Source organism: Miscanthus floridulus, chromosome 12 (assembly GCF_019320115.1).
Source record: "Miscanthus floridulus cultivar M001 chromosome 12, ASM1932011v1, whole genome shotgun sequence".
NCBI classification, from domain to species: Eukaryota; Viridiplantae; Streptophyta; class Magnoliopsida; order Poales; family Poaceae; genus Miscanthus; species Miscanthus floridulus.
This window is the reverse complement of record NC_089591.1, coordinates 61,489,077-61,505,141: the sequence shown is the minus strand read 5'-3', so window position 1 is coordinate 61,505,141 and position 16,065 is coordinate 61,489,077. Positions and strand designations below refer to the sequence as shown.

The 16,065-nt window shown below is 46.8% G+C and overlaps 1 protein-coding gene across 1 annotated transcript; it reads left to right on the top strand.

Annotated features, from left to right (window-relative positions):
* Positions 1–321: 321 nt before the first annotated feature.
* Positions 322–1,481, top strand: LOC136496309 (uncharacterized). The gene is made up of 2 exons (XM_066491956.1): positions 322–394; positions 1,069–1,481. The coding sequence occupies exon 2, from the start codon at positions 1,125–1,127 to the stop codon at positions 1,467–1,469; it is 345 nt and encodes a 114-aa protein (XP_066348053.1). The 5' UTR covers positions 322–394; positions 1,069–1,124; the 3' UTR covers positions 1,470–1,481.
* Positions 1,482–16,065: the final 14,584 nt, after the last annotated feature.

The window sequence follows — 16,065 nt, the reverse complement described above, 5'->3', positions numbered from 1 at the left end:
ACTCGCCACATGCCTCGCGAGTAATTTAGCACCTAAGATTCCTGCTACGCATCAGACTATTCAAGCCTTCCCGTGTTAGCCACGCGCCTCGGATTAATTTAGTACTAAGGGTGCCATCACATGAGCTGTATACAGCTAACTTGGTCACTCCTCTTTTAACCCAGTGACACTAATTAGTCCATCCTTGACCGGGAAAAGTTTGTCTCCTCATTGGCAAATGCTGGACAGCCCATGGATTAGGTAGGAGGTTTCACCAAGTGTTGTAATTATAAATAGCTGAGCCCCTAGATGTGTCCTCCACCACAAACCCATTTCATAACACGAAAACCTTTCAGAACAAAGAGAGAAGAGAGCTGGCGTCAGAGTCGCATACCTTGGTATCAGAGAATACAAGGTAAACACTTAAAGTAGCATAAGAAGCACACATATTTTGAGGTGTTCAAGTTTTGGTTTCCTTGTAGACTTTTTTTCATATCACAAGTGTTTGCTGTGTCAAAAACCAGCATATATAAACGGCATATTTGTATTTGAGCTGTCTGTAGTTTTGTTTTCTTCTTTGATCTTGTAGCATACTTTATTTTCATACCACAATCATTGAAACTATATATACTGTGATTTGGGACAAGTAATGGTTCAGTAAATCTGATCTTCTGCCAAATTCTTAGCCTTGCTGTCGAAAATGTCGATTATCCAGGGTTTTGTTTCCGTCTGATTCAGTGGCATTTATCATCTCGTGGTCAAATTTGAGAGATTGAAAGATGTAGTTTCCATTATCAGATAGTGTCAGTAGTATTTATACTGGCAACATAAGACCAGAAAGTGTACTAATCATCTCAACGAGCTTTCAGATTATCTGAAGCAATGAACTCATGAATCATGACCCTGTAGACATGAAATTTGCAGACCCCAAGTATTTAGCACAAGGGATGCATCGTTCCTCATTCGTACATTAGTTCCTTTCCTTTATACTACATGGTTGTAAACATGCACTGTCGAAAGTCCTGATGCCTTGCAGAAGAAAACAGCAGTTCTTAACTTCTTATTAACATCTGATATTACCAAATGCAGATATCACAAGGACAATAACCGAATCTTAATAAGGTCGTCTTCCGCAGCGGCACACCATGCAGCGGTGGACTCGCAACGGGATGCTGGACTTCTCGCAGCCGTCGGCGTCATCCCCGTACGGCTTCTACGACGCCGGACAGGGAGCGTCGAGCAGCCGCGGCGGCAGATCACACGGCTGCCGGAGCCAGGACAAGGAGCAGCGCAATCTGGAGAAGAACCTGACCAAGGTGCGCAAGGAGTGGATGAAGGTGAAGGAGGAGATGGGGTACGCGAGGCTGCTGAGCGAGCACCTCAGCGAGACGGTGACGGAGGCCGACCGGAAGGTGGCTGCCATGCTGCAGGAGCTCGACCGCACGGACAAGTATATGCAGGACATACTGTCCTCGTCCCAGCAGAAGTGAATTAGCCATGATGATAGATGCTTTTTTTTTTTTTGCCTGATATTTGTGCGTTTAGCTAGCTACTAGAGCTTCCTCTTTGGGGCATTTTGCCATTTGGTATTGTAGTAGATGTCCAGGCCGGTATGGCCGGCGTATGTGTACATCGTATGTAGTTGCATTTCTGTTATACGTATTATATATGTTATTCTTCATTTCGCTAATATAAATATTATTTCGAGTCCATTTCAGTGCTTGATTATTATGAGTTTCACCTTCAGTCTTCTAATAGCCTCGCTAAATTTAAGGTGCAAAACCAGTGACTCATCTTAGTTATACTCATCCCTTTACCCTTCAAGTGCTGCAAGATGTATGCGCAGCTACTGCATTTGATATATACTAATCCTGATGTTGTAGGATGATGAACAGCCATGGCAGCATATATCGTCGTAATAGGGCCAGTCTTGCCTTCCAGCATCGAGCGCGTGCTGAGGATGTACCTTGGTCCTTGGGTGCGACGATGCAGTCGTCGTCGGCCCTGTACGCTTGTATTATAATCCGTACTTTTTCAGCTTGTTTTTTTAGTCCGGAATAGTATTTTTCTCTCCCAACAAATCAGCAGGAACAGTGTTTCGGCTTGTTTTTTCAGCGAAGCGAATGGGCCGATGCATCGTCGATGTACGGTGTGCCCAATCTGTACTACATGGGACGTACTCGTCGTACAAGCAATATTGCAGTGAAGGACTAGCAGTATATTGACTTGACCGCCAAAACTGCAGCCACAAGCAAGAGAGGAATTGAAGTCTCTCTCTTTTATTTTAGCAAAAACTGAATGGGCCCGGCCAGGCCCTATTTTATTAGCAAAAGCACACTTGGCGTACGCTAGGAGCTAGCGTTTAGTCATCTGTGGCAACAGCATGCAGGAAGACAACGAAATCTTGCGTCGCATTAGTTTACAACTAATTACCCACTTGGGGAGGCGCCTGCATTATGAAATCTCAGCAACAGCGGTTTAGGGTTCCTAATCCGGTGGGCGGTTTGAAGATTATGTCAGGCCTGACGTAACCCCTGACGCTCTCGCATCACAATCCACATCACACAGACACAGGTCAGGTGCCATTGCCAATGGGCGTGCCAACTGCCAACCAAGCCGGGGGCGCGGCAGCTCCTAGTTTAAACCCAAGTTGGGCACCTCAGCAGATAGAGACGGGCTGTAAATTTACTTGGGCTCAACTTGATAGGGACGAGTCCATCTTGCTAGTATGTCTCAGACTCTCAGTCTCAGTGTACGGCCCAGCATGGAACATGCAGTTGCCATGATTATGTTCCGGGCCCAAAATCTCTCGTGGGCTTGTCAGCTTAGGCCTCCTTTAGCAGGCCTCCAGCTCCGACTTATTGCTGCTCCTTGCAAAGAGTTCGCAGAAGGCGGAGCCGTTTTGTTCTCCTCGTGAACATGATACAAAATTATTACAAAATTACCATTGAAGTTATTTTTATAATATTTTTTAAAACGGCTTCAAGAGAAGCTGCTCTACAAGAGGAGCTATAACCAGAGCCGGAGCCCCAATCAGGCTTAATAAATCCTCTAGGAAAGACTGCACAAAGAAACCGAAGGAGCGAACTTGTCCAAATGGCACAAACTAATACTAAAATCATCATTATAACTTATAAGAGCACCTCTTTTTTAAAAAGAAAAAATAGTTTTTTTCTAGTCTCTGCATAAGTTGTGCACTCAACCAAACAGAATTAAAACCTCTTTGGTCCCTAAAAAAAGATCATAAACATTAGTAATCCAAGCGAGATCAAATTCATTGACAGAACACGTACGGCCACCCTGGGCAGCCGGCGGGGGCTTGTCGGTGAACTTGAAAAGAAAATTTTCTTTATCTTAAAAAAACACTATAATTTATTACGGAGTAGGTAACTTTTTACATAATGAAGATCTCTTGGGCTCAAAAAAACCTTATGGCTCCACCACGGACCAAATTTATTAGCACTAGCCTACCACCTTGTTGTGAAAGGGACATCGCTTCCAATGTTTAAATCTTATTTCAAATATTTCTTCTATTATTTTTCAATCCTTGTTATTTAATTTACTAATTAACGTGCATAGGGAACACCCATGTATCGAAATGGGTATGAGCTGAATTTACATCCAAATAGCAGAGGACATTGACTCGTGCTTGCCCAAAGCAGTAGCTTCAATTCTGTGCATGTCCTTTACTATTACCGTGGTCCATATATTGTAGACTAATCATCCTCTTTCGCTTAAAGCGAAAATGACTATTAACGTATCCACCACTAGGGACCTGCATATTCGTGAACACGTCACCAACGACAGCGGCATCCGGCTACTGGCTCGTGTGTGACAGAAACATGGCTTTTGTCGCATGTTCCGCCATGCAACTTCAGGCAGACGTGCCGACTGCGTGGCCCCGTACCAGACCATAAAAAAAAATTCATGCACGGGAGAGAACTGAACTCGCAAGTCACGAGTCAGAGACAGCGCGTGCGAGCACAAGAACAAAACAAGATGAAAGCAGAGTATCTGGTTGGTGGCAGTAAGAATTGGCAGCCGTTCTGCCAAGAAAAATGCGTGCAAAACTTGGTAAAATTCGCGGATTTGCTGCGGACGCGAGTGGGGCAGAGCGCAGGCCTTCAAGTTGCCGGCGTTATGGCATGCTTTTGTGTGGTGGCCGCCGAGCTGAGCACGCGAACGTCCAAATTTTGGATGACTATACCGGGGCCTGGCCGCGCTAGGGGCGGGCATGCACGGCCACTCGTGGTCGGAACTCGGAAGTGTGGAGACGTGGCCGTTTCGCCGGCACCATTTTCATCCTACCTATGTACCTACTCCATTTCTCGGTTGCGAAGCTACGATGGTTCGATTTTGTATGGCTATTCTTTTTGTCCACCAAATTTACACCGTTTCAGCGTGCTGCGGTGGAACATAAACCAAGGTCAGTAAATAAATCCCATAATACACAGGCTTCAGTTTTCTTGCTATTACCATTGCAAATGCAAAATAAAAGAGGTGGGTATTGAAGTCTCTCCTAGAAGTTCTAAGGCCAAAAGCTCGGGTTCGTCACAGCACAACCAATGTGATGCTCCGTTTTTTAAAAACGGAATTTCATCACGAATTTTGTCATTAAAAAGTTCTTTATGACCGGTAGCGCTTCTACCCTGACGAAAGTTGTTCGTCATGTATGTTCATATTTCTACTAGTGAGTAGAAGATATGAGAAGTCATCCAAAAGTCTTCTCCAAAACAATTGATTGCTACCTTGTTGTATGTGCCAATAACTAAAAGCAGTCGAGTAACGAATCCTGAATTCCGGTGCATAAATTTGGCAAAGGTTAGTTACCGCCAAACATCCTTAATAGAAAACTTGGATTGTATTAAGAATTTTGCAAATCCTTAAACTAAAATATAGAATTATGAAATCTATTTGAGGCTACTTATTACTTGCGATTCCCTTTCCCAGACCCCACTTATGTGGGAGCCTCCGGCACTAGGTCTGTCTTTTTTGTTGTTATTAGAGAACATGGGATACATTCATAATTGTTCAATTCACTGAAACTGTGAAATACAGCTATAAAACATCCATTATATATTCAAAATGAATCAAAATGTCTCACATGGAGAACTTGCCTTTAAATATATTAGAGGTCTTGGAAACCACGATGGTTTAGAGCACATTATTTTCTTCGAAAGTACAACTATAACCCTGCAACATAAGGTTAGCTCGATTGAGAAAAACATTGAGAAACAACATGAAGAGCTATTCTGGCAAACTTTTGTATGTGAGGATAATCTTGTCCTTCGTTATTTTTAGGTGCCTTCCTTTCCATTGTAAGTTTACATCACCATCTTGTCTTTGGTCAACTTTTATATGTGTGTATATTATCTCCGGCTTTACTTATAATTTTTTGTCCAATAGGTAGTCCAACACTCTCTAAGATTGGAGATACAAAAACCTACCAAAATAGTCCTACCAACAAAACATTAGAAGCTTTTGTGCTGAGGAACACATCGGTACCTGAGACAAAATTTACAGTCAAATTCTGTATTAGATATATATGTGGGGAGGTTGACTGCTATTGCTGTATGAACAAAATGCCAATTCAGTTGCTACTTTTCAATGGCTGATTGTAAGGTTATATGCCCTGCATGCAACCCTGTGTGCCCACCATTGCCACAGCCTCAAACAGGGACCATGGAGGGTCATCTATAATCTTTCTTATGGTCTATCGTTAATGGAGAGCAAATGATTAATGTAATGGTGTTCAATATATATAATAATTGTGTTTTGATCTATGGGGTAAGGGTTTGCAATATGTAAGTGCCTAGGATCCCATCAGTGACTAAGTGCTTTGGCATAAAATCTTTTGAACCTATTGTAAGTGAAATATAAGGTTTGATACAAGTCTAGTCCTTGCCTACTAGTAAACACAAAAGCAACATGATACCTACTGTCAACAACTAGCACTACTCTGGAACCTTCATCACAAATGGGATGCAAGGTCGCAACGTCATTGGTTTTCACCCTCGATGGAGATAATCGAGTTTATAACCGTTGGTTTGCAACTGAAAGTGATAAGTTGAAATCATCGTTGGCTTTAGTAACCATGCTATAGTAAAAAGTTGATAGGGCGGTGAGGATCAATTTAAAAAAAAGGCTAGGGAGGCCACAAATGCCTTGCATGATGTTGCTAATATGTGAATTCTATGATGTTGGTTCAATACCCGCCTCCCCCAAACATAACTTGTAAGTTTCCTAGCGAAGTTGATAAAGAGGATATAATAAAGACTTCATTTCTATCCTAGGAATCCTTGAAGAGAATTTCTGTCCTAGATGAATAGAGTGACTTTAGAGATATATCCCAAGAGGAATGGGATGAGATATATTCTTTAGAAAGGACTGTTCAATAAATTCTCACAGATGAGGAAACACAATGGCAAAGAAGAGGTGGAGAGAAATGGCTTATTGGTGGTGACTCAAACACAAGTTATTTTCATAAGTGTGCAACTGGCAGAAAGAAAAAAAATGCATATTACAATGCTTGAGGTAGATGATCAACCTGTGGTGGATCCTCATGAGCTGAGAGAACATATCACTAACAACTATAAAACAACTCTTTGGTTCAACAGAGGTGGTAGATATGCACTTAGACCCGGATTTATGGTCTGATGATCAGAAGATCAGTCTAGAAACAATGAGTTTCTTACTAGACCATTTTCCCCACAGGAGTTAGACTTAACCATGAAGGATATGAAAAATAACACAACTCCCGGTCCTGATGGATTCTCTATTGAGTTCTTTAAAGCTTTTTAGCCTCTAATCAGAGATGATATCAAAGAGATGTTAGATAAGCTTTATGAAGGAAGTCTAGAGCTATGGAGATTTAACTATGGAGTGGTGGTCTTACTGCCCAAAGTCAAACCAGCCTTGAACATCAAGCAGTTTAGACCCATATGCCTACTTAATGTCATATACAAGATTATCACAAAAACACTAACAATGAGGTTGACTACTGTGGTAGGAAAAGTCATTAGTCCCTTTTAGACTATATTTATTCCTGGCAGGAATATCTTAGAAGGTGTGGTGATTCTTCAAGAAGTTCTACATGAATTTAGAGTTTCTAAAAGCTCCGGAGTCATTTTAAAATTGGATTTTGAGAAGGCCTATGACAGAGTAACTGGAATTTTCTTGAGAAAGTATTACAAAGAAAAGGTTTTGATGATATTTGGAAACAGTGGATTAATAAAGTTGTCGGCAGAGGAATGGTTTGTATAGACATAAATGGTGGGAGAGGAGAATTTTTTAGAAGCTTTAAGGGGCTCAGACAGGGAGACCCATTGTCTCATTTGTTGTTTAATTTGGTGGCTGATGCCCTATCTGCCATGCTGTCTAGAGCTAAAAATGCTAGTATTATTCAGGGACTAGTCCCAAATCTAGTTGATAGAGGTCTTACCCATTTACAGTATGCTGATGATACTGTACTCCTACTAAAGTTCAATACTGACAACCTAAGAAATGTTAGATTAATCCTTCTTGCTATGAGGTTATGTCAGACATGAAAATCAACTTTGATAAGAGTGAAGTGTTTACTGTGGGATTGACAGAGGCAGAACAATAGACAGTGGCAGCTTCTCTTAGTTGCAAACTAGGAGCCTTTCTAATGAAATATCTGGGCATGCCTGTCAGTGATTGTAAGATTTCAAAAGCTCACTTGAGGTATGTTGGTGATAAAACTGAGAAGAGATTAAGCACTTGGCAGTGTGAGTACTTATCATCTAGAGGTAAATCAATCCTTATAGATAGCTGCTTATCTAGTGTGCCAATGTACACTATGGGTGTGTACCAGTTATATGAGGGTAACTTTCAAGCATTAGACATAATTAGATCAAGATTTTTCTGGCAAGGTACCAGTAAGAAGATAAAGTACCACATGATTAGATGGAAAGTTCTAAACAAACCCAAATAATTTAGTGGTTTAGGCTTCCTAGATGTTAGAGTTATGAATAACTGTTTGTTGGGCAAGTGGATTGACAAGTTAGAGAGAGGTGATGAAAGTTTGTGTTGTGCACTTGTGCTCTTTTGAGAAGAAGTACTTGGGTCAGAAAAGTATCTTCCAAATTCAACAGAGAGGTAGCTCGCAATTTTGGAGGGCCCTGCTAGATGTGAGGAAATGGTATAAAAAGGTAGAGTTATAAATGCGAGAGTTGGCAATCAAACAAGATTTTTGTTGGACTGCTGCGTTGGTGAATGTCCTCTAAAGATTACTTTCCATAAATTGTTTCAAATTGTCTGTCATGCTAAAATATAAGTTGCTAAGGATTTTGTTGATGGGTAGTGGGACCTATCCTTCCGAAGACCTATGTTTGGTGAGTTAAGAGAGGAATGGGGTCAATTGGTAGAACTTTTAAGTGAGGTAACACTAACAGAAGGTCCTGATGAAATTAGATGGGCTCTAGAGAAATCTAGAATATACTCAACGAGGTCTCTATATAAAGAATTGACTACTGGAGGTGTTATTAATACTAGAATGTTATTGATTTGGAAATGCAATATACCACTGAAAGTCAAAATCTTCTTTTAGATGGCAACTCATGATAGAATACAATCTGGGATGCAACTGAAACGAAAGAAATGGTCAAGGCCTAAGGAGTGTTTTGTTTGTGGCAAAGTAAAAACCTCTGACCACCTCATGTTCCAGTGCGGTCATCTTCAAAACGCTGATGTTGGTGAAGTCATGACGCCCTCTCCTTGAAGCCAAAGCTGTAACCTATGGCGGATGAAATGATCAATCTAATTGCTACTGGTGGTTCATCGACTCTTTAGCTGCTTCTGTGTTGTTTCAGGGGTTAGAACTAGTGTGCTTTTGAGTTGGCTAGAGTTCTATGTAGAGTTGAAGCTTGAGGTTGGTCGGTGTTTTGAATAAACACCAACTAGTAAATTTATATTTATTGCGCGTTAGGCCTAGATGGTGTACTAAAGGACACAAGGTTTATATTGGTTTGGGCAGAATGTCCCTACGTCTAGTTTATTGTTGCTCATGTTATTAGCACTGAAAAAGGTTCAGTAGTAGAGGGTACAAATGGTTGAGAGAGGGACAGGTCCCAAGTCTCTGATGAAAAGTCGAAAAAATGCCAAGAGCTCGGTTGCTGCTTGGCTGTGTGTTGTGTGTGAAAATCGATCCCTCCCCTTAGTGGGGTGCCCTGCCCTCCCTTTTATAGATCAAGGAGGAGCAAGGATTATAGACGAGAGGAAGAGGAAAAACCAGAGGTAGAGAAGGTCCTTCGAAGGTGCTTGGGTCTTCCCTTTCCCTTGAGCCTACCGTGCTGACATGGCAGACTGGTGACTAGGGATAGCATGTTTGTTGATCCTGATAGGTCCGTGCTCTGGCTTCGGTCAGCTAGTGGTCACTGTCCCATCCTACTTCAGGCAGACGATGCAGCATGCCAGGGTACCGAGCCATGACCCTACGAAGAGCAGACGGAGAAGTGACCATACGTCTGTTACTATAGATGATATGAGTTCCCTCCTAGATTGTAGTGGTTGTCGTATGCTTATGTTAGGATCCGCGCCCGAGGGCTGATGGCGGCGCCCACAACACTGTAAGACAAAAGTCAGCGCCTACAATACTATTTGGGCTCTGTCATACCTAGAAGGGCTTAAAGCGCCTGTCCCGTCGTATCCTGATGGTACTTTTCTATAGGCGTGTAGGGCATGGTCCTTGGTACTATGGTTGACTCGAATGTCCTGTCTTACCTTGTGCTTATCATTATGAAGGAGCAGGGTGCAGTTGTCGGGCGAGGCAGAGCCAGCGCCAAGACGTCAGGTGAGGTAGAGCCAGTCCTAGGATGTTGGGTGAGGCAGAGCCAATCCTCAGTCGTCAAGCGAGGCAGAACCCAGCCCTCAAGGGTCGAGCGAGGCGAGGCCAGTCCCTAGCCGTTGGGCAAGGCAGAGCTAGTCCCTGGTCGTTGGGTGAGGTGGAGTCTACCCCCAGACATCGAGCGAGGTGGAGCCAGCCCTCAGACGTTGGGTGAGGCAGGGCCCACCCCCAGACGTCGGGCGAGGCGGTGTCTATCTCAGGACATCGGGCGAGGCAGAGCCAGCCCTCAGTCCTCGAGCGAGGCGAAGCCAGTCCCTGGTCATCAGGTGAGGCGAAGCCAGCCCTTAGTCATCGAGCGAGGTGGAGCTAGTCCCTCATTGTCAGGCGAGGCAGAGTCTGCCCCTAGATGTCGGGCGAGGTGGAGCCCAGCCCTCGGGGGTCGGACGAGGAGGAACCAACCCTTAGGGCTAGGCGAGGCGTGGCCAACCTTCGGTCGTATGGGCAAGTAGTGTAGTTGCGTTCTTGTTTGTTTGAAAGCATCAATGTTTGATGGTTATTAGCTCCACCTCATTGGGTACCCCAATATTAGGTCCTCGACAGTAGCCCCCGAGCCCATAGGTGATTCGGATAGAATCACCCAAGGGGATGACTTGACTTGCCAGAGGGTGTGTGCGAGTGCACCCGACGAGTGTAGCCCTCGAGCCCCAGGTGATTCGGATAGAATCGCCTGGGGAGTATTTCGATTCGCCAGAGGGTGCACGCCAGCGCACCCGTCGGGTGTAGCCCCATGCCCCGGGTGATTCAGATAGAATCGCTCGGGGGTAATTCAGACCCTTCATGGGTATGGCTATGAGATTTGGTGTTTGACAACTAGATAGTTAAAGGGAACCCTGGTATCCTATTCACGAGGATTCATCTAGGGTCAACTCGGTTGAGACTTGATTGCGGATCGAGACTCCCTTGAGGCTCATGCGCCTGAGTTTTGGCCGCTTGCGGGTCCATCCCTCGTTGGGATGGTCGTTGAAAACTATTGGGCTAGCCCTCGAACTCCTAGGGCCCAGGCGGGCCAGAGAAAACGCTTTTTGATCCGTATCCCCTCTATGGGAAAAGAGTCCTGGTCTACCCGGGAAGGCAAAACGTTCGGCGCAACTTTGGTAAGAAAGGATAAGTATTGTGGGCGCATATCTTGAGATGTGACGTGGTGTTGTATCATGGTGGGTGCGGAGATCTAGGTAGACGGTTGCCTTCCTCTCATCCTTCGCCCTAATAAAACCAAGGGGTTTGCCCACAGGGTTTCATACTTTGCCTCCTCGCCTTTGCATCTACAACCTCCACCGCCAATCGCCTGAGCCTCCCACACCCACATCACAGCCGCCATCAAGCTCACATCCAACTACCCCCATCATCTAATGGAGCAGTGGTGCAGATCTAATGTCACCCTCCAGCGCCTGGAGGGCCTTGTTCGCTGTGGCCTTCTTTGCGTGTGGACCACCGCCGATAAGTGGTGGATGCTCGGTAATAAGGATGTGCCATCACCACCCGATGGCTACATTGTGTCCTTTGCTCACTTTCATGAGCGGGATTCGCCACCTCCACCCACAAGTTCCTTCGGGGGCTGCTGAATTACTATAAGGTGGAGATGCAGCATCTTACTCCCAATGGGGTCTAGCACATTGCGGCATTCATTGCCCTGTGTGAGGGGTTCTTGGGGATTAGTCCCCACTTTGACCTATGGCGGTATTTCTTCGTCGTCACCCTCTTGAAGAAACAGGAGAAGAAGCGAGAGCTGAGAGTGCCGATGGGATGCGTCAGCTTCTCACTCCGTAACAACCAGGTCAATGAGTACCCATCGATGCGTCTATCAACCTCCAATAAGGGGTGGCATTTGCATTAGGTTATATGTCAAGAACGATGCAGCCGCCCCCTTGCCAGCGTTCACCGGACGCCTCATCAAAGAGGTCCCAAAATCATGGAGGATGTGGGGGGTCCCAGATAAAGACAAGAAGAAAATCCAGGACCATCTCACTGCCCTCCAAATTCTAAAGGAGAGGGGCGTGAAGGGGTCAGGAGATCATCGGTTCCTACCACACGCGGAGGGTGGCACCGTTGATGAGTCACGCGCTTCCCCTATACCTGATGGTGCCTAGAGCATCACTCAAGGAGACGACGCATGTCGATGAAGCGCTCTCCCCCTCCGAAGTGGCATAGTGCATCAAGGAGGCGATGGAGCCTTCGAAGGACGATGTCGGCATCATTCTTGATTTCGTGTATCTGGTGCTAGGGCACCCCTAATGCGTCCAAAACCAGGGTACATCGACTTCATAAGTTCTCTTTCCCCATGCCTCCTTTTTAATTGATCTCCCGACTCCTTGATGCTAACATTGAGATAGCGGGACCAGTCGAAGAGGCTCATCCTTATGGACCACATGGCTCCACTACCAAAGGACCCGCTCATGGCGACAGTGAATCGCACCGTAGTTGAGTGGCAGAAGAAGACGAAGGAGGTCAAGAGAAGGACGAAGCAGCAAAAACAGCAAGCACGGGAGCGAGGAGAGAAGACAGACAGTGATGACGACGATGATGACGACGATAAGGAATATGACAAGGTAGTCACTGACACTAAGTGGGACGGCCTAGGAAGCGAGGATGCACTGACAGGCACCCACTCGTCAATGTAGGGACCCTTCCCGTTCCACATAGGGGAAGGTAAGGCCATGAGGCTAGAGGAGGTGGGCCGAACCACCGGCCCATCCTTAGCACCATCAAGGGCGCATGGATCTGTTGTCGCCCTCGAGGTGCCAGCAGGAGCGGGCGGAGCATCGCCGTGCCCCAAGAGCCGGCAGAAGTGGGTGGATCCGCTGTCATGCCCGCGGTGCCGAGAGAGGGGGGTGGCTCCACCGTTGTGCCCCTAGATATGAGGGAGGCGAGCCCCTCAGCCCAGGAGCAGGGGATAGGCTCAAAATGGTCTTGTCCCGATGAGGTGGAGCAGGGAACTGGGGGTTCGTCCCCCAAATATCTCCACCGCCCAACAGCGCTAATGTAAGTTGCGGATTCCTCTATTTTTTATAGTGACTCATGCCTTTTGTTTCTTCTATAACATCATGAGATGGGTCAGATGGGGCACTTCCATAGCATTGGTGCCCAAGAAGACCATCACCCATTAGGCAAGGCAGGGGCCGCCACCTGACATCGCTCCTGTTTTGGGCGAGAGCGGAGCCAGCGTCATAGCCTCATCGGCTGGTCTGGCACCGACCGCGGTGGTGCTCGTGCCCTTGGTGGGTCAAGCTATCAGTGAGGCTAAGGAGGTGCCCTTGGAGGTTGCCGCTCAACCAACAATGGAAGTGATGCCGCTACCGATGTTGGGCTGAGCGGAGTTATCGGCCGCACCCATTGCTTTAACCACGGCGTGGATGAGGTCCCACCAATGGAGGCGGAGGTGATGGTGGCTATGATGGATGGGTTGTATCCAGAAGCTATGGTGGAGGCGCCCAAGGTAGCGGCACATCCCATGCCACCGATGGCCCCAGAGACGATGCCTACCATGGGTAGGACCGAGGGGTTCATGGCCCAGGGACCCTTGGACACCTCGGCGGTTGCCAAGGAGACTGGCAAGGAGTTGTCCCTGGTCTTACCATCGGAGGGCCACCACCCGCCCTTGCTAGATGAGCCCCTACTTCGGTGGGTGAGTCTGTGGGACCCGTCATCGGATCTTTTCATCCTCGACGATGCCGCCGAGGGCATGGAGCGGGAGAAGCTCAGCGAGGGGTTCACAGTCGCGCTGGAAGCTCTAAACTAGGCCAGTGGTGCCTTTCGAGATGTAATCATTCCTACCAGCCGGGTATTCACTTGGTCTTGCCTCTTGATCTATTTTTTCTTCATCTATTTTTGTTTTCTGGCCACCGCCTTTTTTAGTCTCTTATTGCTCACAGCCAGAAGAAATCTTGGTTCCTTCATGAACACAAAGAGGATTGGGACTACCTCATTGATGAGGCACGACTACATAGGGATGTGACCACCCAGCTTTGCCAAAAGGTGGTCAAGCTAACTCCCTTTGCTGCGGAGGCGGATGATCTTCGGCGGCGGGCGGCCAAGGCCCACCGGGATGTGGAGGACGTCGAGAAGTCTTTTGATGAACTAACAGAGACATCATAGCAGGATCAAGAGGAGGCCACCAGAGTATGGAAGGAGCGGGATGAGCTGCTCCAACGAGATGCCGAGGCCTGCTAGTGGATCATTGACCTCCTGATCGAGGCCGAGAAGGAGCGGGATCTTAGGCTGGTAGCCAAGGAGAGGTCTACGGCCCTAGCACAGAGGGTGAAACTAGATGCCAAGATGGTCGTCTGGCTATGCATGGAGCAAGATGAGCTATGCCATACTACGGAGAGGCTCCGCTCAAAGCACGGCGCGGCCTGCAGGGAGCATGACCAGGCCATCCGAGAGCATGACGAGGCACAACAGAGGATTAGCTCCCTCTAGTCCAAGCTAGAGACTGCAAGAGCCTAGAAGCTAGAGGCCGAGGGCGCTGCTGCCAGACTGGCCATAGATCTCGCTAAGGTGAGGATTCTTCTTTAGGCGGAGAGCGACGAGCTCGATATCCTGAAGGTTGCTCTTGGTGTAGTCTACGACGACCTACAGGTGGTGCAGGCGGAGGGGACCAGCTCGCTCATGGCCCATGCTACAGATATCATAGTGTGGGTGTGCCAGCTAGAGAAGGAAGCTCTTCGCTTAGGGATCACCCAAGCCTTTGCTGTTGCCTGCTCGCATTGTGATGACAACATCGATTTTGAGGTGATGAGCCTTAGTTTTGTGCCTGGTTATGAACCCTCCAAGCTGGATGACATAGAAGCGATGGTAACTCCTTTTATGGAAACCCTGGCGAGCAAGATTGAAGATATGGTTCTCTCTGAGAGGGGATAGTTAGTCAAATGAGTCTGATGGACATTTATCTATAATCTGTGGATAAGTGTCAACTTTTTTTTAAAAACAGATTCACAACTTTGTTTCGTTAAACAAATTTGCAATTTCATTTCGTTTGATTGAACTTGCTTTCTTTCCTTTTTGCATTCGAAAAAAGTGTTCATGCAATCTGACCCTTCTGTTTGTTAAGGCCATAGGGCCCGAGGTGTATAAGAGGGGAATTTCGATTGTGCCGGTGAGCAAAGTTACCATAGCCATCGGGGCATGGGCTTTTTGTAGTCTTACCAGGCATGCTCGGTTATTTGTACCCATAAACCTTGCCACTAACCTTAATGTGAGGAAGAGGTCCAATGCAGCGACTATTTCGAAAAAAAGGAGATATTTATACCTTTATCAGCCCCCTAGTGAGGTCCAACCCCTTGTGATTATAGGGGCTAGATGTCACTAGAGACCGAAGAGAGGATAGTGGAACTACTCTTGTATTCGCACATACCCCTTCCTTAGGATTTTAGCTATCATTCTTTGACCGTGCGTTCGGTCTCATTGCAAGTCCGGCCTTCCCCGAGCCCCCGCGTGTGGAGGGGGTTCGGTCAAGGGTCGGCTCATTTTTGTGACTGTTGCCCTGTCCACTGTTTTTGCAACTGGAGGGGTTGAGGCGATGTCACTTGCCTCGATGGCTTGAGTGATGCACTTGATGAGCTCACTAATAGGGATGTTCGAATAGAATCTGGTCTCATCGCTCGTGATAGGGTCGGCAAAGCTCTCAGGTGGCATTCCATTATTCCTTAACCTCGCCTTCTAACATATTCCCCCTCGTTGGGGATTCTATGGGCTCGGCTAGAGGCTAGATTAAACTAGAAGGTTGAGATGACCCTATCCACCTCTATGTGGGTTGGGCAAAGGCCAATGAGGCTCATCTACTGTTTTCTCCCCTAGCTCTTGTTCGACGCGAGGCGGCCTCGGGTCCATCATGGGCTAGCCTTCGAACCTCGGTCTCTCAATCTAGGATCGGGCAAGCTCGAGCCCCTGGGCCTTTTGGGGTCTGATAAGGGTTAGCCATGTTTCACTGTGTCACCATATCCTCGGTTTCCACAACCTAGAGGGGCTGAGCTAATAACACTTGGCTCGACGGCTCGAGTGTCGTGCTTAATGAGCTCGCAAACAGGCGCATTCGTGTGGAATCTGGGTCCGTCATCCTGCTGATGGGGTCGGCATAGCCCTCATGTGGCATTCCACTACTTCTTAACCCGCCTCCCAACTAGATGCTCGAGCTGTTCGATAGGATCAAGTGGCCCATTGGCCTCTCCTCAAAGGAGATTATGTGGGTTTGGCTCAAGGCTAGAATCAAATGAGAAAGGTCGAGA